General features: G+C 46.5%; 9 protein-coding genes across 9 annotated transcripts; 4 read left to right on the top strand and 5 right to left on the bottom strand.

The window, feature by feature from the left end:
* Nucleotides 1-2,661: 2,661 nt before the first annotated feature.
* On the bottom strand, nucleotides 2,662-4,922 carry V8C40DRAFT_283737 (glycoside hydrolase family 127 protein). Its single transcript, XM_083222022.1, has 5 exons — nucleotides 4,478-4,922; nucleotides 4,069-4,419; nucleotides 3,688-4,012; nucleotides 3,210-3,638; nucleotides 2,662-3,157 (listed from the first exon to the last, which is right to left on the bottom strand). The coding sequence occupies exons 1-5, from the start codon at nucleotides 4,882-4,884 to the stop codon at nucleotides 2,675-2,677; spliced, it is 1,995 nt and encodes a 664-aa protein (XP_083068170.1). The 5' UTR covers nucleotides 4,885-4,922; the 3' UTR covers nucleotides 2,662-2,674.
* A 792-nt stretch (nucleotides 4,923-5,714) lies between these two features.
* V8C40DRAFT_278003 (general substrate transporter) lies at nucleotides 5,715-7,712 on the top strand (the record flags this gene model as incomplete). Its single annotated transcript, XM_083221019.1, has 6 exons — nucleotides 5,715-5,924; nucleotides 5,998-6,297; nucleotides 6,355-6,780; nucleotides 6,835-7,297; nucleotides 7,379-7,549; nucleotides 7,621-7,712. The coding sequence occupies 6 exons, from the start codon at nucleotides 5,715-5,717 to the stop codon at nucleotides 7,710-7,712; spliced, it is 1,662 nt and encodes a 553-aa protein (XP_083068169.1).
* Nucleotides 7,713-7,815: 103 nt separating this feature from the next.
* On the bottom strand, nucleotides 7,816-11,330 carry V8C40DRAFT_257464 (C2H2 transcription factor-like protein). The gene is made up of 4 exons (XM_083218504.1): nucleotides 9,365-11,330; nucleotides 9,031-9,306; nucleotides 8,832-8,976; nucleotides 7,816-8,778 (listed from the first exon to the last, which is right to left on the bottom strand). The coding sequence occupies exons 1-4, from the start codon at nucleotides 10,880-10,882 to the stop codon at nucleotides 7,862-7,864; spliced, it is 2,856 nt and encodes a 951-aa protein (XP_083068168.1). The 5' UTR covers nucleotides 10,883-11,330; the 3' UTR covers nucleotides 7,816-7,861.
* Nucleotides 11,331-12,283: 953 nt separating this feature from the next.
* On the top strand, nucleotides 12,284-13,792 carry V8C40DRAFT_283730 (secretory lipase domain-containing protein). Its single transcript, XM_083222021.1, has one exon. The coding sequence runs from the start codon at nucleotides 12,409-12,411 to the stop codon at nucleotides 13,759-13,761; it is 1,353 nt and encodes a 450-aa protein (XP_083068167.1). The 5' UTR covers nucleotides 12,284-12,408; the 3' UTR covers nucleotides 13,762-13,792.
* Nucleotides 13,793-14,476: 684 nt separating this feature from the next.
* V8C40DRAFT_283727 (uncharacterized protein) lies at nucleotides 14,477-14,933 on the top strand (the record flags this gene model as incomplete). Its single annotated transcript, XM_083222020.1, has 2 exons — nucleotides 14,477-14,604; nucleotides 14,657-14,933. The coding sequence occupies 2 exons, from the start codon at nucleotides 14,477-14,479 to the stop codon at nucleotides 14,931-14,933; spliced, it is 405 nt and encodes a 134-aa protein (XP_083068166.1).
* A 291-nt stretch (nucleotides 14,934-15,224) lies between these two features.
* Nucleotides 15,225-17,549, bottom strand: V8C40DRAFT_278000 (P-loop containing nucleoside triphosphate hydrolase protein; the record flags this gene model as incomplete). The annotated part of the gene is made up of 2 exons (XM_083221018.1): nucleotides 15,225-17,414; nucleotides 17,475-17,549. The coding sequence occupies 2 exons, from the start codon at nucleotides 17,547-17,549 to the stop codon at nucleotides 15,225-15,227; spliced, it is 2,265 nt and encodes a 754-aa protein (XP_083068165.1).
* A 1,254-nt stretch (nucleotides 17,550-18,803) lies between these two features.
* On the top strand, nucleotides 18,804-19,808 carry V8C40DRAFT_277999 (quinone oxidoreductase family protein; the record flags this gene model as incomplete). Its single annotated transcript, XM_083221017.1, has 1 exon — nucleotides 18,804-19,808. One exon carries the CDS (start codon nucleotides 18,804-18,806, stop codon nucleotides 19,806-19,808), a length of 1,005 nt encoding a protein of 334 aa, XP_083068164.1.
* Nucleotides 19,809-20,209: 401 nt separating this feature from the next.
* On the bottom strand, nucleotides 20,210-22,597 carry V8C40DRAFT_283726 (Zn(II)2Cys6 transcription factor; the record flags this gene model as incomplete). The annotated part of the gene is made up of 6 exons (XM_083222019.1): nucleotides 20,210-20,308; nucleotides 20,358-21,680; nucleotides 21,734-21,765; nucleotides 21,834-22,038; nucleotides 22,088-22,454; nucleotides 22,524-22,597. The coding sequence occupies 6 exons, from the start codon at nucleotides 22,595-22,597 to the stop codon at nucleotides 20,210-20,212; spliced, it is 2,100 nt and encodes a 699-aa protein (XP_083068163.1).
* A 272-nt stretch (nucleotides 22,598-22,869) lies between these two features.
* Nucleotides 22,870-24,180, bottom strand: V8C40DRAFT_283723 (uncharacterized protein; the record flags this gene model as incomplete). Its single annotated transcript, XM_083222018.1, has 5 exons — nucleotides 22,870-23,266; nucleotides 23,330-23,403; nucleotides 23,474-23,718; nucleotides 23,784-24,031; nucleotides 24,105-24,180. The coding sequence occupies 5 exons, from the start codon at nucleotides 24,178-24,180 to the stop codon at nucleotides 22,968-22,970; spliced, it is 942 nt and encodes a 313-aa protein (XP_083068162.1). The 3' UTR covers nucleotides 22,870-22,967.
* Between the last annotated feature and the right edge of the window lie 485 nt (nucleotides 24,181-24,665).

The raw sequence follows: 24,665 nt of genomic DNA, 5'->3' as shown, positions 1-24,665 counted from the left end.
TATTCTATTTATAATTAAATATAAGTAAATATAAGTTAAACTAAGGTATATTTATACTTTATATTAGCAGTAGCTATAATAAGGTTTATAAAATATATATTTTTTAAAAGGTATTTCTTTTTAGTTAAAGAAAGAGTAAAAGGAGGGATATTAACGTAAGTAATATTTATAAAAGTAAGGGGATTTATATAGTTTATTTAATTAGTGTTATATAGGTAAGGGGTGCTTATGTTAATAATAAAAGTATAGTAGGGTTTTTTCTTAAATAGAAGTTGTTTATGTTTAAGAAGCTGGATATATAATATACTATTATATTTAAAGAATAGGCTTTTAGGTTTAAGTTGGTTTTCTTTAGTAAAAAGTTTATTAAGATTTAATAAAGATAAGTAAAATATAAATTAGGTAAGTTATATTTTACTTAGCTTAGGAAAAATACTTTTATTAAATATTTTTTAAAGTAAAAAAGCTATATAATTAAGTAAATACTAGGAAAATATTTTAAAAAGTAAAGAAGAAAGAGTATAGGTAATAGGTTATTAAAAAAAAAATATATTATTAATAAATAATATAATAAAATCTATTAGTTTAGTAAGTAAAGCGGGCTTAGCTTCTGCTTATATAGTTTATAATTATAATAGTAAAGCTTAATAAACGGCTTTTTTATAGAAGATAAATTATTTTTACTTATTCTTTAATTATTTAGTATAGTAAGATATAAATTTATAAAAGATTTAAGGTTAGGAAGAGTATAATAAATTAATATTATAATTAGTTAAGTACTAGGGTAAGTATATACTTAATAACTTTTATTATAAAGATAAGTAACTGTTTTAGTTAATAGAAATTATAAGCTAGGAAGTAGGTAATATATATAAATAATATATTTAATTATATATAAGGTAGATTTTAGTATTTTTTAAGTTATAGGTGTTTAGAGGTGTAGTTAAATAGAGCTGTATTATTAATTTCTATAATAAATATTAAGTAGTACTTAAGTAATTACTACTATATAAGGGATTAAGCAGAAGATTATAAAAGAGTAAAGTAAAAAGAGAAAATATAAAAGAACTAAAGGTATTAGGCTTAGTTATAAAGAAGTAAGCTTAGTAACTGTAATTTAGATTATAATAAGGATAAAGAGAAAAGATTAGGTAGGGGAGGAGTGCGAAGGAGAACTAGCTAGCTTGATGTAGAGTCACGTGACATGCCATTGGCTGTCATATCAGAGAAGAGAGTAGCGAGATAGGAATCCCAGCTTGTCCAATCTCCGTCATCTCCAGGATACGGTGCTGACGAGTTTTGTGTTCCATCTGCTCCCCAAAGGTCATGGATGAGAAACACAAACTGGCCTCCATGTTTGAGGGTGGTTTGGTAATTAGATAGTGCTGACTTGAACCGATTCTACCCAACCTTGGGGTTAATATAATAGCCATTCGTTACTTTTACCATGCATATGCTCATACCTTATAGTTGGTCAAGCCCCAGATCCATCCAAGTGCGGGAGCAGGCAGTTGAGCTCCACCGGCTCGTTCATATCGCCAACCAATGTCTCTGAAAAACTCATCCTATTCCGGAGTTGACAAACAGCTCTTCATAACGATAAACCGACCTCAACTTACTGGAATCTGGTTCCCGTTTTCAGGGAGACCGTATAAAGTTCCTGAAGCGAGGTGCTCTGGAGCTCCAGTATTATTAGCAAAGTTCACCACCGCTGCAGTTGTCGCGAGGGTTCTAGTGATGAACACCGAGGATAGAAAAGCAGCTAGGTGCATTTTGTAGAGCAACAGTGAATTCGGTTGAGCACAATACTTTCTAGGTGGAAGAGGAAAGCAGTTAAAGGTACTCGCATGGTCAGAATTTATACGGCTAGCAGAGCTTGCTGGCCAGATGGCTCTTCTGACGCATCTGCTTGGGTTATTCTGCCGATAGTTCCTGAATAGGCAATATATAAAAAATCATTGTAACGATCCTTGAGCTAATCGATGCTGAGGGGTTTAGATCTGGGGTAAGCATAGCTTGCTAACGGGAGAAGGGGGGGCCGGTGGATACGGTTTCTTACAACTTCTCCAGCTCCCGGGAAGTGTCTGCACGGCGCGATCAAGTCCTCTGAAGAATTGAGATAGAAGCGCTCCAATACGGACGCAGCCCAGCACTCGCGGTTTGGATGGGACGACTACTGGGTCTAACTATGGCGCACGGCAAAAGTAATGAAGCCGGCATTAGTTGTGATAGTACAGATGCAACTCCACCCCCACCGGAGCTATGGTAATGGAGGTCGGTTGACGACAAAGTGCGGAGAAGCTCCAAGCTTCCGGGTCCTGCATCTTACGATGCCGAGCTCAGTATCTCAATTCAGCATTCCGTTAGTATTATTGGAGCGGTTACGAGATTCTGTGGATTTAAACCAAATGCCAATAAAGAAGACACGCTGCATGGATAATCACTTATCTGGTACAGGAGATTGTCTACATGTTTATGCCTCTAATAATTCCTATCTATGTAGCTAAGGTCTATAAGATAGACAACTTTGGTTAAAATTCACTGAGCATCTTAATTGAAGATGGCGGGATATGGTAAATAGACTAGATAGCTAGGTCTGTTCGATAATACCTATCATTCTATGGTACCCGACTACTTCCAGAGGTGTCCCGAACCGATCGCGTGATTCAAAGCCTTAATGTTTTCTGCGGATACCTACTCTCATATGGCCCTTCCCCCCGCGATTGTCACGAAGGCAGTACGGAATAAACTTTAGTTGTTGAACAGCTGGCCTTTCCTTCACAGTCGCTTTACCGAGGGGAACGAGGGGACCAAGAGACTCCTCTACTCTAAGGAATGCCGAATTGTGTGCAGTCAAGGTAACGCATGGCTCTCCAAGTTCAGAGTCAGATGCCACTTCCTCAGTGATATTCCCAGCAGGATCCAAGACAAGGCTCTTGAAATGGTCTTCTACCCACGGGTTATCAAAGTCTTCGAGACAATATATGAGTGGGCCTTTGGCAAGCGCTACGATGTCTTGGTTCGTGTATGGATGAGGTGTAATGAACCGTGGCTTGAGGGGAATATCAAGTTCAAACGTATTGTGTCTCTTGAGCCAATCCGGAGAAAGGGTCAGATATCCTTTCTCAAGTACAGTTTCAGACGTGCTTGGCGAAAGCTGTTATTTTCTCGTTAGATACCTTCACCAATGTTGGCCTGGGTCAGCTTACCTTCCAGTCTGTCGCCCAACCTGGAATCCTTAGTTTGATAGTAGTCGCCACGTCAGAAGCATTTCGAAGAGCAAAGTTGATTTTACCATCCCACGGCCAATTGGACTTCTGCTCCAGTTCCACGGTAGTATCGCCAGTGGGAATCTTGATGATTGCCGAAGAGTACAAATGCACTGCAACTTCAACCGATTTACTCTTTTCGTCAACTTTCTGAGACCACAAGTAACCTCCGATGTAGCCTAGAAGCCGGGCCATATTTGGAGGGCAGCAAGCACATGTAAACCACTCCGCGCGTTTCGACAGATCCGTGTCCGTAGATGCTAACTGGTTAACATAAGTAAACTGCTTTCCATTCGCTGACATACCAGTCAGCACAGCATTGTAGAAGCATAGTTCCATCACATCTGCGAACTTCGCATCCAGATTCAGCTAGTCCCGGTCAGTATTTGCGTGGCAAGATGTTGGCCAATTTACCTACTTGAAGCATTCGCTCGGCAAGCATCATGACGCCAATTCCAGCACACGTCTCAGCATAGCATCCACCCTCATCGGTACCAGACGGCAGAAAATAGTCGATTCCGAACCCTTCCCATTGTTTCATCGCGCCAATTCCTCCCGTTAGATACATTTTCTTGTCCACCATGTTGGTCCATAGGCGGGCCAACGCATTCCGTAGGGAACCCGTGTTACCCGTATCGTCAATCCGGACAAGGTCAGCTACGGCTGTCAGAAGATACATTGCTCGCACACTGTGCCCCTCGATTGTTTCTTGTTCGATAATTGGCTTATGGGCTTGTTGATACCTAATCTTGATTTCAGCAACTTGCGGTTCTGTGAAAAAAGGGCAGGGTCATCTCACCAGAAACTTCTTTCTTCTGTCCAATAGGCGGGGCGTTCGTGCTCGCCCTCTCCCCGGAGTTCTGCTTCCACATCGTAATAGTGACGACCGTCTTGTCCGTGCGGGTTTCCACGCTCCTCGATGAAATACTGCGCCAACGCTCGATGTCTAGGATCTTTCGTCTTCTCGAAAAGACGGAGGAGAGCAAGCTCAATCTCTGGGTGACCGGGATAGCCATGTTTCTGATCTGGGGCCGGGCCGAAGGTTTTGCATAATAAGTCGACGTATTTGAGGATTGGTTGTAGCAACAAGTCGTTTCCGTAGTAATCTTGGTGCGCGAGCGCAGCTTCAATCAAATGTCCCGCATTGTATCTTGGCTCGCGATTAGTTAATTTCTACCCCAGGTTGGGAAGGCGTTGGGAAACGTTACAACTCGTGAAGATCCCTCAGATTGGTGAATCGCCCCTTGGGATCAACGACCGTAAAATGGATATTCAGATATCCATCCTCCTGCTGAGCAGATCTGATCATTTCGACCAGCTCTTTGACAGCCGCATCAATCTCGGCATTGTATTTCCAGCTTAGGAAATAGCAAGCCCCTTCTATCCACTTGGCAACATCAGAATCCCAAAATAAATGATTTGGTACAGGCCACACGTTCGGCTTGTCGGAGTACGAAGGGTGCCAGTTCAACTTGAAAGCTTCATATCGACCCGTTTCCTTCAAGACGTTTAATTGGTACAGCAATGTATTCTCATACACAACTTGTCGCCTTCGAGATATAAACGACGGCGACGAAAAGGTCGTGTTGATGAACGCTTTCTGTGGATACGCCATGGCTCAATTAATTGTGTGATTTGTTCAGCGAATCATGCTCTGACCGTCAAACGATGTTCCGCCAGGACATCCAGTCGCTCAAAAAGCACGACCTCGTATCTATTTAACCCGACAGCTCTCTTATGCAAGGGACACATAATACTAGCATGGTGGGTAGTTGTCCACCCCACCGGTGTGGCAAGCGACCCTCTCTATTCAATCCTGGCTGCCGTGAGGGGTGTGCTGTGAGGGCTTCCAATCAGAATCTACGATTAAGGAAGATGCTGAGGCGCCGGTTGAAGGCAGAGCAGAAGTCGCCTTTTATAGATATGGCTATATTGTTAGTATGTGTTATCGAGTTGCTAGGGACCATTGTACCTGGACAGGCATGAGAGGAGCCTCCACGGAACATGGCATCGGCGGCATTATGCCATGTACCGTGTCCCGCAACACCCTGTTCTGGTTCTCTTCATTCGAGGCTTTGATTGCCAGCTTCGAGCATACATCAATCGTAATCGTTCGTTGATGGCCTAGCCGACAACAGCCCACCGCTGGCCTACCCCCACACATGCCGGGTGCCCCAAGCCTTTCCCCAGCTTTTCCCCAGATCCCCAGGTCTCCCCCACCGGGACTCTACATGCCCTCCACTTCCACATGGTGCATTCCAAATTCGGGTTGACCTCAGAGATGTTACGGGGATTCGAGAAGTATATGTATATTATGCAGAAATGTTACCATCCAATGTTACCATCTTCCCCACGTTCCAATCGCCTCTTCATTAAGAGAGAACAGAGCGGTTGAGTCCCAGTTCCAGCTACTTGTTCAGTATGGCATCGGGAAACGACCTGAAGATGGAGTCGGTAGTTCCCACCGAGGAAGAGCTCAAAGGCTTTGACCTCAACAACCCCGAGATTGTCCAGCTCATCCATCACGCACAGCAGAGCGACGCCGCGGATCGTCTGTTGACGATTCGTGAGGCTCTGCGCAAGTACAAACGAGCCGTGTTCTGGGCCATGTTCTTGTCTACCAGCTTGATCATGGAAGGATACGACTTAGTTATTGTGAGTAGCATTTTCGAATCGCTTGTCTTGCCGTTCGAGCTTAGGAAAGGTTCCGCTGACATCTAGAACCTAGATTACCTCTTTCTACGGCCAGACTCAGTTTCAGGACCGATTCGGTGAGGTTGATCCTTCTACGGGGAAAAAGTACATCTCTGCCCCCTGGCAGTCTGGCCTGTCCAACTCGTCGCTTGTCGGTCAGCTGGCCGGTCTAATAGTCAACGCATACGCTCAAGATCGCTTCGGATGCCGAGCGACCATGATGGCTTTCATGGCATGGATGGCAGTGATGATTTTCATTCCTGTGTTTGCACCCTCCTTGCCCGTTCTGGCTTGGGGAGAGGCCATGTGCGGTGTTTCATGGGGTGTTTTCCAAGTATGTCCTCAATTTTGCCTCTAGAAAGGGTATCCTAGCTGATGCAACCGTTGCCAGACTCTTTCCACAACATATGCTTCCGAAGTCGTTCCCACCGTACTGAGACCCTACGTTACTGCATACGTCTGTATGTGCTGGGGAGCAGGGATTCTGCTCTCCTCAGGTGTCGTCCGAGCCGTGGCAGGTCTCAGTGGCAACATCGCCTGGCGACTGCCTTTCGCCCTTCAATGGGTCTGGCCGATCCCGCTCTTTATAGGCGCCTACCTTGCTCCCGAATCTCCATGGAATGCCGTTCGAAGAGATAAATCCGAAGAAGCAAGAAAAGCACTCAAGCGTCTCCGTACCCCATCCCCAGAAAGCGACTTTGAGATCGAAGCCACACTGGCCTACATCCAGCACACCACAGCCATCGAAAAGGCAGAGACCGCCTCGGCAAGCTTCATCGAATGTTTTCAAGGAACGAATCTTCGCCGTACTGAAATTGTAAGCCATCACGCCCCTCATGTTCTGCAACATAAAGCTGACGTCTACACGTAGAACTGCGTTGTTTGGGCGGCACAAATCCTCTGTGGTAACGCTATCCTGGGCTACTCCGTTGTCTTCCTCGAAGCCGCAGGCTTTTCCGAACTTCAAGCATTCGACCTCAACATCTCTCTGTCTGCTTGTTACATCGTTGGTGGCATCATCTGCTGGTTCATGTTCCCGCACGTGGGCCGAGCAACCATCTACATGGGCGGTTTGACGCTGATGTTCTGCTGCCTCATCGCAATCGGTGGCCTCGGTTTCACCTCAGGCAAGGGCGCTGAGACGGCCATTGGTATCTTGTTGGTCGTTTCGACGCTGGTTAACATGATCACAGTCGGTCCTGCTTGTTATCCCATTGTGGCAGAAACGCCATCTGGACGCCTGAGGTACAAGACTATTGTCATTGGCCGTTTCGTGTATAACCTAACGGGTATTTTCAACAATTCCGTGACCCCCCGCATGATTGCTGCGACCTGTAAGACTTGTCATTTCCTTCCATCCCGGTAAATTCTGTTTAAAACATTGTTGAACTTTGGCTAACACCCCTTGATGATAGCCTGGAACTGGGGAGCCAAAGCTGGTCTTTTCTATGCAGGCACAAATCTTCTCTGCAACATCTGGTGCTGGTTCCGCCTTCCCGAGACCAAGGACCGCACATTTGGTGAGATCGATCTGCTGTTCGACAACCATGTTCCCGCGAGGAAGTTCAAGTATACCAAAGTTAATCGTAAGCCTTTTTTCCACCCATGGCATCACTTCTTATGAGAAAGATCCCCAGTCCTAACGCAGAAACTACAGAATTTGCCCACCAAAGCGAGTATCGCGAAAAGGCAGACATTATTAGTGATGCTGAGCACATTGAGGTGGAGAAGGGTCCTATTGTCCCCTAGTTACCGAGCAGAGTTTCGAGTTCGAACTTGGAACTCATCGTAGCAGGTGTGAGAAAGGGATTCAATTTCAGATTGCGATATCGGGGTAATTATTGTTGTTTATCCAGTCAATGTAGCATGTATTTCTAAACTTTCAATGATATGTTCTCTTAGCAGATCTCTATAAGAAGTGTCAAAGTCCGGACAATCCAATGACTATATCCCCAGCATTTTAAATCCATAAGCAGCTTTCTGCCCTCCAGTAGCACACGACTAGGACCCTTTGGGCTGCAGAGATTTCCAACGCCCGTGACATTTGCACGAATAGACCCTCCTCTTTTCACGAATAACTGCACAAGCTCATCATCAGCAGGCCTATCCAATTGCATGGAGGTGGGAAATGGAGATCCGGCATCTTCATCACTCTGGGGAGAATGGGAATCCTCTGTTGGCCTAGATGTGTGGGGAGCAAATGTGCCGTAAGCCCACATTGCAAGGGTAGCAAGAAACACAGCTGACGGTTCGTAGAAGCCATCTACTGAATAACGACGAACATGCCAAAACGAAACTCCAGCATGGATCATGGCGAGCCGAGCCTTATATTGATCTTCCATGGCCCATCGTCGTATATGGGTTCTTGCTTCAGTAATTTGTTCATCACTCTCCGGCTCCCGTTCCCTGGTTATTAAAAGAGCCAATTGTACTATATGTCGGAATGGTGTGAGTAAAACCACTCGAGCAAGGTGAAGATGAAGGACCGTTGGATGTTCCATCCCACCTGCGGCACCAATGACACTGTTTGCGTGCCAGTGGAGAACATCGAGGCAGTCACAGGCGGAATTCCTCCATCGGGAGTATATCTGAATTTCCGGAAGCCAGACAGGACTCGACATCTCTTTGGGCTTGATGGCTTGCTGTTCCGCGGCAGGACTCCAAAGGGTAAGTGGCTGTTTGAAGTAGGCTTCTACTTCCCAAGTTCGCCGAAAAAGAGCGTGGATGCAAAGAATTCGACTGAATTCGCCCGTTGAAGACTGGAGTCGTTTCTCGACGTACAAGATCTGAATGACTTCATGCAATGATAGATTCTCTGAGTTTTCAAAGTTATATTTGATTCAACTTCAACTTGGGAGGGGAACTCACTTGTTGAGACGCTGTAGAGCTGTCGCCAATCGAGAGCCGTGCTTGCTTCCCACAGAACCTCTTGACATGGTACAGGAACTCTGGCATCTTCCAAAGATAGAAGAGGGCGCACCTGGAATTGAAATGACCACATACAATCTAGCAGCTGAGATACTTATATTTAGTCCAAGAAAAATCGAAAAGGGATGCTGAAACATACCCATATGGTGTAGCCAGTTCTTCGGCGGCTCTCCGCACAAGACCACGCCTTCCAGTCGGAGGCTGCTTGGTCGACTGTATGGCTTCTCAGTGATTGGTCTTCTTGCTCTGTATAGTTGACCCATTCTGTCTCACAGAATGCAACCAAATCGATCCTGGAGGCCTTGGCTCGCTCAATCAACTGCTGAGCTCCGCAGTACATCATTCCGATACAGCTTAGCAATCTAACTTGCGTAAAGACAAGTCTCTCAATACTTGCATTATGGTCTATTTCCAACTAAAGAATTTATTGCTGTCAGAGTCTGATGATCGGGGAATGTTACAAGCAAACTCACAACCATATTTATAGCACGTCGCAGAAACTCATGCATGGCCACGACAACAACTTGGGCATGTTCACTTTTAGCATAGTGACTTCCAATTGCGGCCATTGCCAGTACGAGTAGCCAGTGAGAGCTCAAGGGATTGAAAGTCGCTGGATGGATAAATGGAAGAGTAGGCTGGAAATGCTCGGTATAGAGGCGAACAAATAAACTCACTGACTCTAGTGATGGAAAGTCAGCAGAATGAAAAGGGGGAAAGTATGATGATATTATACACGTTTGATTAAAAGCATGTAATATATCCCTGTAGATCTCGATAGGAATCTGCTGATTCCCCGATGATGAGATATCGGCACCGTCGTGAGCTCCGTATTCACAGCCGGGGAATCCGTACTTGTTATAGATAGTTTCCGGTCCATCAGCGTCGGTGAGCTGGGCATAGGTAACTGGGGATTGATGAGCAGATTGATGTAATGCCTTGCGTATACGAGGCAGTCGTGCGCCATCTCCGTCGACATAATAGTAACCGACCCCTTTGCTACTGGAATTCTCCGGGGCGATGATCCCTTGGTTATTACCGAAAGGAGATGTATTCTCATTCACATTTGACGCCGCGCTACCAATATCAGGGCCGCTCATTGATCGGTCTTGGGATATTTGCGCAGGGCCAGCGTAGCTACCTGTAGCTTGCGGCGGTGATTGCCCAGAGTTGAAATCGAAATCCGGCATCCAGTTGTCAGGCAGCCAATTGATAGACGACAGACGGTTATGACGCCAAAATCTGGGTTCTGGTCGCCTTGATACTTCTGTGGTATTATTCGCCATGCTTGGTTGTGAAGCTGGCTCCCCTGAGGACCAGGTTTGTTGAGCTTCAGAGCCTGCCCCTTGCTGAAATTCTAGTAATGAATCTCTAAGAAAGGGCTGGGGAGGTAAATTAGTGGGTATATCAGATGATTGACCTAGTATATTATCATGAGAGCTAAGAGATGTTCGAGGTTGTGCTGCACTCTGTGGACTGCGCCCCACGGATTGAAAAGCTGTCGTCTCCATGATGGGCGCAGTCATGACAGTTCGATTGGAGTCGAAACTGCGCTGGGAAACAAATGGGTTGAGCTCCTCCTCATGGCTTCCACCCGCATTCGTAGGTGAATGGGACATATGAGGCCATGATTCTGACGATTCTTTAGAGTTGGTGATGGCTGGATTAATCCCGAGGTGCTCCCCACTGTTCAACTCACCTGCCTGCTCATCGGGCGGTGTTACGGAATCTCCTTGCATAACATTGCCACCTACATTGGCTCCAGCATTGGTTAAATGTGCAGGTGGATAATTGCAATTGATTGACCTCTTTCCACAAGCAGCACACGGATTATCGCCACTGCACCTCCTACGCGCTTTTGCACAGGCAAGGCAAGCCCGGGCACCCCTACGGAATGCGCTGTTCTTTGGTTCTTTGTGAAGCCGTTCATGGCGCCGTAAAGCATCGCTGTCCGAGAACATTGAAGTCAGCCGATGTGTTTCCAGAAGCATGGGCCTGGTTCGGATGAAGATGAAGAGAGTGGGAGAAGTCAAGACAGAAAATCATGCCATCTACTATACAGACCCCCTGTAAAAGCCTTTCTGGCAGTAATCGCACTTGAGAGAACGTTTATCCGAGTGGCTCCTTGAATGGCGAGTCAAATGTTCAACTCGTCCAAACGTTTGTTGGCAGACTGGGCATCGGTGTCTTTTCTGCTCAGCATTCAAGTTCTCTCGGCGACTGGTTTCAGCGGTGGCGGCACTCATGGTCGCTTCTCGTGATTGGTGTTGTAGGTGTAGGTGTAGTGCTGCGGAACAGCTTCAACCTGGACTTAGGATTTCATCCGTCAAGGGTTGGGTTCATTGAAGAGTTGGAACTGGTATCTTCAAGTTGCTGTAATAGGTAACCCCGCAGATATCGCCCCCGTGTATATTTTGCAACGGATAAATGTTAGAAGACACCACGGACGATGCTGGTTTGAAAACATGGTACGGATAGGCTAGGGATCAAATGGCGCTGGATGCTCACGTGGATGCGATTTCCTTAGCACACCTGCAGTCATCCAGGGGCAGTTAGTGACGTGCAGCTGTAAACCTCAGTGGATAAACCGGTCCAAGAGAACCGCTTGTGTCAATCGGACAGCTCGATCAAATAATCCGAGTACCTGACTTTCTCCAAGAAAAAAAAGTCATATCCGGCTATGGCGATATTTGCAATTATTTAGACCAAACGCTGAGGGTATGAACTTTGGGACACGGGCTTCAATAATCGCGTCAATGAGCGTTCTTTGGGTCGCTGTCCCTGCAAAAATAGTCAACGAAACAACGGCATTCTGCCCTACAACGGCGTTCCGAATTGACTCTAGTGACAAGGAATCGACACGCATCACCACAACACCTTAAGGAAATGTGGCATTTGATTCGTTTCTTGTAATCGCAGTAACCTTGAAGCCGCCGCGTACAAGGACCTTGGTGCAGCTAATCCAAGACTTAAAGTGGACGTAGCCACTCTACGCGTTTGAAAGGATCCGAGTTGTGAGACATTGAGTGAGTGAGGTGTTGGCATGCGGACACTTGTCGGAATTGGTACCTTGCGTGACTGTATTTTCTTCCAAATCTCATGCTTGATGCTGCATCAAGCGTGACATAGTGTTGATGGTCTGTAATTTTATGAAGCTGGGGACACAATGAGTCGCAAGTTGGCCAAGTCATTTTGTGTAACTGTTCAATATCAACTGCTAAATTTACCATCGTAGTTATAAGCCGTGTATGACAATGTTACATACCACCCGTGTTCCGCGGCCATGCTTACGAACGTAGGCAGAAATTTGAACATGTCTCACCTTGTCTCACATCACTTACTCCTATTGTCTACATGAATGATATAAGAGGAGCTCGACATGCCAATCAGTCGGTTATGATAAGGTAGTACAATTTAATCTTGGCAGTGGCTTGAGTCGTTTAAGAGACGCTCTCCCACAGCTAACCTTCTCTCAATAGTCCATGCATCGGTCACAGACGGAGCCATCATATTCGCCATGGTTCATCTTTACTACTGGCTGGCAGCCTCTCTCGCCGTGTCGGCCTCAAATCTACATTCCGTCAATAGACATCGCCTCCAACTTATTCCACCTCCAAGCAATGATTCGTTCTATGCCGTGCCTGGAAATATAGGCACGTTCTCTCCTGGCGACATAATAAAGCATAGAGAACCACCCTCGCAGATTTCCGCTTTTGGATGGACTCCGACGCATGTGCAGAAAGCCTATCAGATTCTATATCGGACGACAGATAGCCAGAAGAACCCTACTGCGGCTGTTTTGACGGCTCTTATACCTCCTGACGCTGACTATAATAAGGTGGTATCTCTGCAAATGGCTGAAGATTCCGCCACAATTGATTGCGGTCCATCCTATACGATGCTCCTTTCAGCGCAACAAAATCCACTGCTCCTTTCCAATATCACTCAGCTTCAGTTGTTAGTCGCAGAGGCGGCGCTCGCTAAGAAATGGATCGTCATCGTACCAGATCACGAGGGACCGAGAGGATCATTCACGGCAAGCAAAATGACTGGCCATGCAATTCTCGACGGCATTCGTGCTACGCTGCAGTCACACTACATTACGGGAATTGGATCAAATCCGAAGATAGGGCTTTGGGGATACTCTGGAGGAGGAGCTGCTACTCAAATAGCAGTAACGATGCAAGAACAGTATGCACCCGAATTGGAGATTGCCGGTGCCGCCATGGGAGGACTTTCGAGCTTGGCGAAAGCGAGTGACATCTTCAGCATCAACAAGGGGCCGAGTGCGGAACTCATACCAGCGGCGCTGCTTGGGCTGGCTAGTCAGCATCCGGAGCTACAGAGAGCTATTGATCAGTCTCTGAAGCCTGAGTTTCGAGAGTATTTCTATAGCCCGCTGCACCAGTGTCTGCAGGCGAGCACGTTGCTGTTTTCATACCAAGATGTCCTGGGCATGTTTCACAATGAGTCGATACCGAGATTAACGGCAGAGCTTACGAAGGCATGGGACGAAGAGAGTCTACAAGAGGCATCCAAGATTAAGGCTCCATTATACGTGTATCAGAGTGTCGTTGATCACCTCTCTTCCATCGAAGGCATAGACGCTTTGGTGCGCGACTATTGCAATCAGGGTTTCAACGTACACTACGAGAGAGCCAACTCGCCAAATTTGAGTCACGTCAAATATGGGATGCTTGGGGTTCCGGGAGCGGTATCGTGGTTGCAGGGTCGGCTTGATGGGAAAGAGGCCAGCCGTGGATGCTCGTATCATACGGATACGACTTCAACGTTGGATCCGGCTCTGGCTGCTTTGTATCCTAGGAACATTTCTGACTCTTTATATGCAATTGTTAGCTCTAATATATAGTCGACAATTAATTCGTATTTGCTGGTTCATGGCATGACGATTGTGGTGCGGAGATGTGAGCAGTAGGAGCTTATTTTCCTTAACTACACTACTCTCCCTGTCAAACCACTGCGCAAATAGACAAAATTCAACAAAGTATAGCTCTACGTGCTTCGTTATTGTCGCATGATAGTGAGAAAATTTGGATGTAGCATAACGTGTATGAGAGGAGGCTGATCCAAGCATAACGGGTTGATGCGTTATGTTAGTCTGCGGATGTGACAGTGAATCTCCCAATTTTTGTTCCACAATAACATCTCCACGTTACCTATACCGGTGAATAAAAGAGCGGAATAACTACATCAAGTGGTGCTACATAACGTGAACCTAAGCTATTGCCGTTATCCCAAGGCCGTCATGTCGTGAGAAAATTCACGCGCGGAATTCCGCAGGCGGCGCAGGTCTGTGATGACATCGTTTTGTCAGCACTTTATCGCCGAAATGTTGCGGCGGAATTCCGATTATGTATTATGGATCGATAGTTATAGACCGCAGAAGAAGACAAACAAATACTATTGTTGAGTTATACCCCGTCGGAGACCCGTCATGCGCTCGTGATGGGTATATATGTAGGTAGTTAAACAAGCGGACTAAGTAGAAACAAAGCCATTTCCAGTTCCACTCAACAATTGACCTACTAAATTGATACCAAGTTTGTTCCAATAAATCTCCAGCCATGGCATACAAGACGACAGAGTTTGGCGATTATGTTGACCAAATACTCGTCAAAGCCTTCTTTCAACCCGACGATGAGCTATCCCTAAAGACTGTTGATGAGTATTTTGCCTCTGATTTCCAAGCTAAGTAGGTTCTCTTTCACGACCTAAGTCCTCTTCTCCATCTCTAACGATGATAGCATCAACGGCGGCCCCATTCCGGGCGATGCTTACAAGGCAGCCATTGTCTCCTCCCGTGCCAAATCGATCTTCAAGGTCGTCAAGGTTGAAGAGATTCTTGCTAGCCACGATGCGGACAAGGCGACTGGAGGATCAGTGGCCCACCATACTGTGTTTTCGGTTACCGACAAAGAAACTGGCGTCGAGAAGCAAGAGTCTACTTTGACGATTATCACTTGCGCTGAACAGAACGGAAAGGTGGTTCTCAAGTCATTGACCGAGGTGTTTCATCAGTAAGGTAGATTCATTAATTGTCACTTAGCTATGTTTATATAGCATAAATAAATAAGTGTGATAAAGATTAAATAAATGTAATTGCCACTATCTAACATGAGACTCCCTATACGTGAGATTCCCTGCTGAGGATATGCCCAAGACAAGATTGTGTCTGATCTCTCCGAGACTAAACAAAAGCTTCCCTCATTCTACTACCTAATTTTCTGAAAGATACAATGAGCGGCATGTAGTGAGAGCATATAAGCTCTCTCTCAGCTGTCTAATCTATGAGCTCTGCCGTTAAAACCTCACTTATTCCCTTGGATCATCCAAGTCCAAAACTTGCCGTGTTGTCTTCGTACACATTTCGGTAAACTCTTCATCTTCCATTCCCTTTTTCGCCGTATACCTTAGTCGAAGGACGCTTTCAATCATACGTCGCAGCCCTTCTAGTCCATCCCGTGGTGTAATTTCCAGCTTTTTCCCATCTCGCACATTGTAGAGTATGATACGGGGTATCTGGCCGGACCGTGCAGCCAACAAGTACGCATAAGTACATGCCTGTACGATATGCTCGTTGGAAAGCCGTGAGACAAACTTGATCTCCCATACAGATTCTACGCTTTCAATTTCGCCATCTTCTGAAATGGTGGGAGCGGTGACGACATCGGCTCGACCATGAAGGAGGGTTTCCCTCTTGTCGACAACAAGGTATCGTTTGACGTCAACCTCGAATTTGAGATTAGGAACTGAATCTCCAAGCTCATTTTGCAGTCGGTTCTGCGCAATAAGTAGATCCTCGAGGTTGATCCAGTTGAAATCATGATTTTCCATCTGGAGATAACGCGGTAGGTAGCCCGAAATGCGAGCTTGATATGCACAAGCGCTCCTACAAAGCCAAGAAATATGCTCATGTGTATTAACCGAGGGTCTGTCATCGGTGACCTGGTTGTTAGAGCCAAACAGTGTTGCTGCCCCCGTAATAGCATGCTCAAATGCTGCTAGAACCACGAGAGCATTTATGTCACCCACAGCCTCATAGAATCCATTTACTGGATCCGAGCGGACAACATCCCGCATATGAATATGTTCTTCATCGGGTAGATGCTCTGACACCTCTTGAATACACAGATCACGCTGAATAATCTCATCAAGGCGCTCACCCCGGACATATCGTGCCATGTCTGTGACATTGACCTTGGGGGGTAGATCAAGCCCAAACTGCAAAGCTCGTCCTGGTGCGTTGGGAGATGTGATTTTGGCCTTATTGGACGTCAAATTGATGACCTCGGCTGTTTCGTACAAATTATCCACGGACACAAATGGCATCAATTTCTCCTTCTCATCATGGACTAAGACAAGTTGTTCCACTGCACGGGTCAAGGCGACAAACACTTCGTTTGGGCAGGTGTTATCTGGAAGATCCCGGCCAAGAAACCTGAAAAAGGATGCGTCGATGTCCAATAAAATGACCAGATCACGCTCTCTACCCTTGAACCCATGAATAGTAGAGATGGACAACTTCCCTTCCAACGTCTTTTTATCTACATGACTGTCATAATCGATGGGTTCAGCAATTGGTATGTGATATTTCTTCTTCAGAATATTGACCAGGTTGATCAGAGGCCAATTTTTCCGTACTGATGGTGCAATAATGGCGCTGTTTTTGGCGCCATATTGCTTGATCATAGCGGATAGTTTCTCGGCCAACACATCGATGTGAGGAGGGTTGTATCTAAAGACGATAGGCTTTGGGCCGGACTTTGAGCTGGTCATATACGAGTCTCCCCCAAGAAAGGTTTTATTGATGAACTGAGCCGTTTCATTGGATAATCGGAAGCTTTCACTTAAGGAAAGCTCAACAAAGGGATGCGAGCTGATAGCACTCAACAACTCGGGGGCTAGACTGAGATAGCGATGATCGGCACCACGAAATCGGAAGATGGACTGCCGCTCATCTCCGAGAGTGACGAGGAGGGCAGGTCGACCACCCCTCTTCCGCGTGTTTACTCGAATAAAACAGATGATCGCCCAATATAGGAGGTCATCACAGTCTTGGAATTCGTCCAGCACAATGATGTCGAAAGGTTCAAAGTCCCCTTCTGGGAGCTCATTACTGGATACAGCTCTTTTTATTTGTTTTAACAACTTGACGTCGTCGCGTATAACGGTCCCGAAAAGCAACCTTGCCATTTTGTGCATGGTAAAAACCTTTGCATTGCGATACCTTTTCAGGCGACGTGCATTCTCAAGTTGAAGAATCTTCGAGTACACGGCAAAGGCTATTCGCAGGTGCGGATAATGAGCTGCAATAGCCTCTGCCATGGCCGTTTTGCCTGAGCCAGGCCGTGCTGATACAACAACATTCTTCTCAGCACAAAGCTTCACGACATTTTGTTGCTCCGGGGATAAAGTAAACGAGGGCTTCTTTGCGCGTTGTCGAAATAAGCTGTGACCAGATGTAAAGAGGCGAGAAGGGTAATGGATACCAGGTGGTCGGGGCTGATGTGTTGTCAATGATGGTGTTAGCACTGCCCAGTCTTGAAGGTTTCTTTTACATACCGGCGATGTAATGGCGAATGATAATGGCTCTGCTCTTATGGCTAAACGCCGAGTTAAAGACGACAGCAGAAACATCATGATGACTCGCAATCCGTTGGTACCCGCAGCAATCGAATATTTCACAGGGATTTCCTGAATTTGAGGACAAATCTTGAGATGATAGACTTTGAAAGATGGAATTATGCAAGGCAATTATAATTTCGAAACCAGAATTTACTGGAGAGTTGGCTTGCTTGAGAAGCAAACGTAACAGAGAGGTGAATGAGATTTCGTCTAGGCATGTTGCATGATCAATTCACAGCGTCTGTTGCATTTACCTGCTAGAATGAATATATATCATCAGTTACAATAAATGAAATGGTCGTTTTTAACTTGCATCATATTTATTAACTTAGTGTTGATGGCAGAGGTTCTTCATGATTGCTGCATTAGTGAATTGAGCCCTCAAGGTGACGTTTCCCTTTACCATCCTGCCTTCTCCATTTCAAACTGTACAGCTACATGAGAATAATTTTGATATACGTTATGAATAGTTTTATTATTCTTTCTTGAGATAGATTATGACGTGGCAGAGACAAAATTGCAGCACTCTCTTCCTGCTTTTAGTCGCCAAGAGCAAAAGTGCAGTTCTAGTCAACTGGATTCACACAGGACAAACGCAGCCCGTACCCACATCATGCATTCACCCATCACAATGTCTCTTGGGATATCTTCAAAGTTACTATATAGTCTATTAGAAGTTACTGGTAGTCTTAGAAGAGGTAGTAGTATTAAAAATCTCCGGAGTAGTGCGGAGCGGAGTCTCCATGTCATGGGTATTAACAAATCGGAGCGAAGTGGAAGGGGAAATCGGACATTATCCCACATAATAAGAGATATGATTAGACTATCTGACAAATTTAGTGTATGCGAGATTTCTAGCACTATGAATCATATTTGTGGACTTCTATTTGCTCTGGGGCGGGTAAGACTCGAACTTGCGGAATTCCGCACCCAAAAGGTAACACTCGATGAATTTCTTCATGGTCCTACCATGTTGTCCGGTGAGGGACCTAATAACCAATACAGGAGTCTATTCACGGAGACCATACTTTTTAGAAATGTAGCTTGTAGTTTTATGGGGGGTTACTAGATAGCCATGTTTCTCCGCCTCTACGCAGATGGCATCAAAACCTTGAACGCCCTTTCATATATAGGTAGGGCTCTATCAGTCTACTTCGGCCATATCATCTTCCAACTCAACTTCATTCCATACATATAGTCTCTCATCTCTTGCTCTCAAATCTACTACTTCGACATATACTCTCATAAACTCTCAACTTATGCACCATGGCATCATCCGAGGCACAGACTATGCTAGCAGTGTATGCAGCCAAAGGTGATAGTGAAAACCCTCTGGCAGGTCTCACAGTTGGCCAAGTACCCTTGCCTAAGGTCCCCGAGGGTTGGCAACGCGTCAAAATCGAAGCCGCAACCGTCAACTGGCACGACGTTTTCACCCTAAAGGGCGTTGGCATGCACAAAATCACTTTCCCGATCATTTTGGGCTGTGAGGGCGTTGGAACTCTTGAAGATGGATCACGAGTCGTGATTTACCCCGTTATGATCTCACCCGGATATATTGGCGATGAGACAAAGGATGAAAAACGCAATGTCTTGTCAGAAATTCGAGATGGTACCCTGGCGGAATATGTTGCTGTCCCGCCGGCCAACCTTTTGCCTCTGCCGAAGGAAATCGACTCGGTATCGGGCTCTGTGCTTGGAATCGCTTGGCTTACTGCTTATCGTATGCTCTTCACCAAGTCTGGACTGCGACCCGGTCAGACTATGCTTGTGCAAGGCAGTTCAGGCGGAGTTACCACGGCTCTTATCCAGCTTGGTGTTGCTGCAGGAATGCGTGTATGGGCTACTGGTCGCACTGCTGAGAAAAGGAAGCTGGCAGAGTCTCTCGGTGTCGAGAGAACGTTTGACTCTGGGGAGACGCTTCCCACGCAAGTCGATGCTGTGTTCGATACCAGCGGCACTGTGACTTGGAAGCATTCAGTTGCCTCAGTCAAGGCAGGAGGTACAATTGTGGTTTGCGGTGGCCATGGCGGCTTTGAACTGCCTACGGATGCATTCCGTCTATTGGTTGACCAGCTTAGCATCCATGGAGTTTATGCAGGCACGCTGGATGAGTTTAGAGATCTTATCTCGTTCGTGGCAGCGAGAAAGATTAAGCCTTGTGTCGGAAAAGTTTTCCCGCTATCAGAGGGTTTCGAAGCAGTCAAATTAGTACACGAGGGCAGGACTCAGGGTAAGGTGGTTTTGACAGTGGGCGATATTGCTGTGTGAAGATGATGTCTTGATAGACATGAATGCTGTTAATCGGGCGGACATAAGCTTAGTACTCATTCTCTTTTCCTAGATAAGCAATATCTGAAGAAAATGCGGAAAATTTATAGCAAATCCTTGATACATCCCGATAGTCGAGTAATTTATACATTGCAAACCACGGCCACGCGCGTCTAGTCTGTAGACGAGAACATTGTAAACTGAGAATCGGAGGGTGCCAAACTTGCCATCCACGTCTCATCTGTTAATTCCCAACTATTGTGTTGGATTTGATTATCCCAGGCATTCTATCAGAGTCAGTACTGACTTTTAAAAGGATGGAATGTTTTGGAGAGATGTGAAGTATGGAAACAAGGGACAGAAATGTTAGAAAAGCGCTTACCCAATCAAACCCTTCGGGATTATTCATCATGTCCTCGATCGTCATCGATGTCGGCTCTGCCATTCCGCTTAGGTCTGGGTCTGCCTGTGTTTCGCCGGGGAGGAACATCTGGGGCTGGCTGTTTTCCAAGGGGAGACGTCTGGCGTCATCTGCAAAGTGTTACTGACTGGTCTTGCATAAATGGAAATCCGAAAGAGGAGGATATGGAGCGACATACGATTAGCATTACACTGCCTCGGTCTTTGGTCTTCCACTGGCTCCTCTCTGCCTCTAGAGCCCGGATGGTTTCTCTTAGTACTCTGAAGCATTAGCGCCAGCGCTTTGGATGCTTTGCGAGCTTCCATTGAAGTTTCACTAAATGCGGTCCAAATGCTGTACGAGGTCTCCAGAATTTTTGACAGCTCTTCTCGGCTTTTGGGTGTCGAAGTCAATGAGCCAGGGTGTAAGTCGCTCGTCGTCTTCCAAGAGAGTTCTAGGCATAAGACCATCGCAGCTAGGAGAAAGTCATGGCTTGTAAGCGATGATATGTACCATCTATCTTTATACAGCTGTCCTCCTGGTAAAGTCTCATCGTAAAGGTCACTCTGGTGGCGAATAATCTGCGTCGCTGCATCTACACACGACCACCTTGAGTAAGCATATCTCAGATCTGATCGGTAGTCCGTCAAGTATCTGCGATGAAGCACGCATCGGGCTTTCTGATAGAGCAATTCGAGATTATAACGTTGCATGATGAGGTCTGGTGGATCGGTGATAGACATGGTCATGGTCCGGATGCGCAAAACAGGCGGCAAAGAGATGTGTGCGTCTTGGAGATGCTTGTCAAGCTGCGTCACATCCTCGTGCATTGCACCTCCTGTCAAGTAGTTTTTTTCCACAATCCGGGCGAAGACAGATACGAGCTTTCCTTTCATAATTGTGTATGTTACCGGGGTACGCTCCGAAATTGGCCGAGGCGTGGGAAGCACCTGTGTCGTCTCGTCAAAGTCCTCGTCAACAAGATTATGAGGCAGCCTCGCATCGCACTGTGAATCAGATATCGTTCTAGGAAGACCGACTTGAAACGAAACAAGATGGTCCACTTGCCAAATCATTGCCCAAGCCCGTCTCCTCATTTCGCCTTCAAAGACCGAAAGATTCTGGTAATGTTTTGAGTCGCGATGGTAGCCCATATGCATGGCCAGCTTAACGATGACCCCGAACAGAATAGAAATGCCAATCTGGCTATCTCTAGTCCTCATGAATTCTGTTCCGGAGTAGAGCAGGAGGGCCTCGACTATGTATCGACCTGGCCTGGTGTAGTCTGCGAGGGCCAGGCATTGCGCAGCATGGGTTCTGAAGCTATCGCGAGCACGCCTTGGCTCACCTAGCGAACCTGGAAGTGCATCACCTGCACGCTGGTAAAAGGAGACAGAGTAACACAAGATGTTGAAGAGGAGAGCAAGCCAAGCAACCGGCGCTGCATGTTGGTTCTCCCAAAATTGAGTGTACTGTGGTTACCATCAGCTTTCGTTTGTAGATATCTTCTCCAATATTTAGTTACCTCTCTATAAAAGGTCGGGATATGGAGGACCACTGTAGTCTTATAAGCATTTACTCCGCACCTTTGAGAAGCACTAGGGCCTTGCCACAGCCTCACATACTTAGTATAGGCTCCTTGGTGTTGAAATACCGAGAAACGAGCCGGTCGACAACAGGCCTTGAAGGGAGAGATGCCAGCAGATCAGACCGGCTTATCGACGGTGACAGACCAAAAAACAATGTCAGGCCGTAATTCTCTTCCTTGTCTGGAAGGGGGACGCTGCGTGCCTGTTCGAAGCTATCTGTGCAGCCCTTGAGCTCTGCTATCTTTGATTGTATTAGCTTACCGACATGTCCGTTCTCCGCAAGAGCTTACATCGTCCATAATAGCTTGCCAATGCGTATCATCAAACCATCTCGTCCCCATCTGATCTCCATGCATCGTTCCTGGAGTGCCGATTTCTTGCGACGACGTCAAGCCCTCTTGCCCACCATCATTGTCGGGGACCGCTACACGAATCGTTGCCGAGTCGGCGCTTTGGTTCTGCAGACCAGAGTTTCGAGCTGCCAAAGAAAGGACGAGATTTTCCAAGTGACGTACTCTCTCAGAAATGTCGCTAGAGTAGGCCACCCGGCGAGTTTGAGCAGTTCTGCTACGTGTCGTAGGGGTGGCATACTGGCAAGATTGAGACAGGTTGCGTTTTGCGCAATTGTCGCATGGATGCCCTCGGTCGCACTTGAGCCTTGAGGTAATTGAATGAGAGTTGAATGAGACAGATTGGATATACGCAAGAAGGAGACTTATAACCTACTTCTTTTGCCTGCAGTATGTGCAGGACAGTTGAGGTCTGAACCGCCTCCCTTCATCGTAAGATGGCGGGTTCATAGAAGGGTCCCTCCTCTCCGATGAGGTTGCCATTCGATTAGCTTACGTGGGAGAGCAACGATTGCTTCATAATCATGGTGAGGCAGTGTTCAATAGTGCACGATATATAACACAGAAGCCGTAGATTCACGTGTTGTATTGAGATGAAAGCAAATAAAACATGTACATATAGGCGGCGGAGTTAGTGGCCCCGCGGATTTAGACTGCTGTCCGCTCCGGAGAGAATGTTAATAATAGTTTTAAAATTGGAATATTTCTAATAAAATAAATTAATCACAATAAACTACCTAATGTTAAAGTTGTATACCTATAATCTTTGTAATAACAAAGCCAAATGAAAGTAAAGCACTTTGCAGTACAGCCCGATTTACTATAGGCGTTTCAATTGACTCTCTCCTAGCTCCCACAATCGTGAATTTCCCTCTTTGTCCCTGATCCATTTGTCCGCACGTGGTTCCGGTTTGCCAACCGGAACAAAGAACCTTCCCTGCCCTTGTACAGGTGCGCTGGGGCTCGTGGCACAATACAGCGAATTGAGTGCTCCATGGAGAGGCGTGTCACCAGCTCCGAGCTTCATCGCCACTCGAACGACCTTTCCCATAAGGGTCGGGTCGTGTCCTTGCAGATTCGATTTGACGATGCCTGGATGAACAGAGTACGCAGTAACACCTGTAGAGTTGTGGCGCGTTAGTATAAGATGTACATGTATCCAATAGATCTTGGGCAACGTACCTTGCGAACTATAGCGATCATTCAACTCTTTCGCATCACGTATGATAGCTTGTTTTGAATGTCCGTATCTCTTCCTGGTTAGATTGATTACTTTGGTGAGCAATGATACTTGTAATTTCCCCAATACTATCACAGTCCACTTACCACAGCTCCATCACTCCTTTAGTTGAAGTCATATTGACGTCGTTCCACTGCACTGTGTCGGGGCCGAAAAAGGCTGCATCGCTGGATACATGAACGACTCGAACTCGATCCTTAGTATCCAGAGTTGACACGGTCGATAACAAAAGAGGCATGAGACTGCTGGTAAAAACGTGAGGCGAAACGTAGTTGACTTGCCACTGCGTCTCGAGCCCATCGGCGGTGAGTTTAAAAGGGACAGTCATGACCTGATTGATGGCTCAGTTAGATACATGTACTGGCCGAAAAAATAGGGATGGTGAACCGAACGTACACCGGCATTGTTGATCAAGATATCCAAGCGGGTTTCCAGTGTCATGAAATGCTCGGCAGCTGCCTTGACCGACTTTAGATCTTGTAGATCTATTTGAAGAAAATGCAGGTCAAGTGTCTTTCCCATGGCCGCCTGTGACATTTGACCGATGGCCTGGTTCACTCGCTCTTGAGATCGGCTGGCGATATAGACACGCGCATTGTGAAGCGCGAGTTGGTTGGCCGTCTCATACCCAATACCGGAATTCCCTAACCGCATATACAATTAGCAAGCTACTAAGACTGAAAGCTTCTCCTACTGCTGCGTAACGATCAAGCTTACCTCCAGTAACAATCGCAACGTAGCCGCTTAGATCTGGTATGTCATTCTCTGAGAATTCGGGTTCTTTCGAATGCATTGTGGGTGTTTATTAGTCTGCAGGAGAGGTGTCAATTGTCTTTGGTACAAAACAAAACATAATCTGGCGAACTGAACACAATATAGCCATTTACCTAAATAGAAGGAACAGCTTCCTTTCATCACGTCCCAAGTGCCGCGCGCAGGGGCTGCAGGAGTGTTGGAGTGCCGTGAGTGGCTCCGGCCTAAGCCATCCGAGTCCGGAGTAACGCCCGGAGCTCCGGCGATGTGACGCACACCCCCTTTAACTGGCCCCGTCCGGCAGAGGTGCAGCATGAACTCGGAGTTATTATCTCCTGATCCGGGGCTCAGCCTGTCTCCAAGTATGTAATTATCTCCGGATTTTCGACCAACTCTAAAAGTAGCTAAAAAGATATCGAGTTGTCACTGCAGCTCAACCCCCGGCTAGCCATGGGAGCATGAGGCATTCAGCGACTCCACACCTCCGCGGGATTCCGCGGGCGGCCGAAACGCAACCGTTCCGCA

Source organism: Trichoderma camerunense, assembly GCF_050948025.1.
Source record: "Trichoderma camerunense strain CBS 138272 chromosome Unknown V8C40scaffold_24, whole genome shotgun sequence".
NCBI classification, from domain to species: Eukaryota; Fungi; Ascomycota; class Sordariomycetes; order Hypocreales; family Hypocreaceae; genus Trichoderma; species Trichoderma camerunense.
This window is presented reverse-complemented; position numbering and strand designations above follow the sequence as displayed.

Coding starts and splice junctions, on each gene's coding strand:
- V8C40DRAFT_283737 (XM_083222022.1), bottom strand. CDS start 4,884: ATGGCGTATCCACAGAAAGCGTTCATCAACACGACCTTTTCGTCGCCG. Junction 4,013..4,068: donor ACAGAAGAAAGAAGTTTCTG/GTGAGATGACCC, acceptor AATCAAGATTAG/GTATCAACAAGCCCATAAGC. Junction 3,639..3,687: donor TTGCCGAGCGAATGCTTCAA/GTAGGTAAATTG, acceptor GACCGGGACTAG/CTGAATCTGGATGCGAAGTT.
- V8C40DRAFT_257464 (XM_083218504.1), bottom strand. CDS start 10,882: ATGCTTCTGGAAACACATCGGCTGACTTCAATGTTCTCGGACAGCGAT. Junction 9,307..9,364: donor GACGTGCTATAAATATGGTT/GTGAGTTTGCTT, acceptor TAAATTCTTTAG/TTGGAAATAGACCATAATGC. Junction 8,779..8,831: donor GCTCTACAGCGTCTCAACAA/GTGAGTTCCCCT, acceptor TTGAAAACTCAG/AGAATCTATCATTGCATGAA.
- V8C40DRAFT_283730 (XM_083222021.1), top strand. CDS start 12,409: ATGGTTCATCTTTACTACTGGCTGGCAGCCTCTCTCGCCGTGTCGGCC.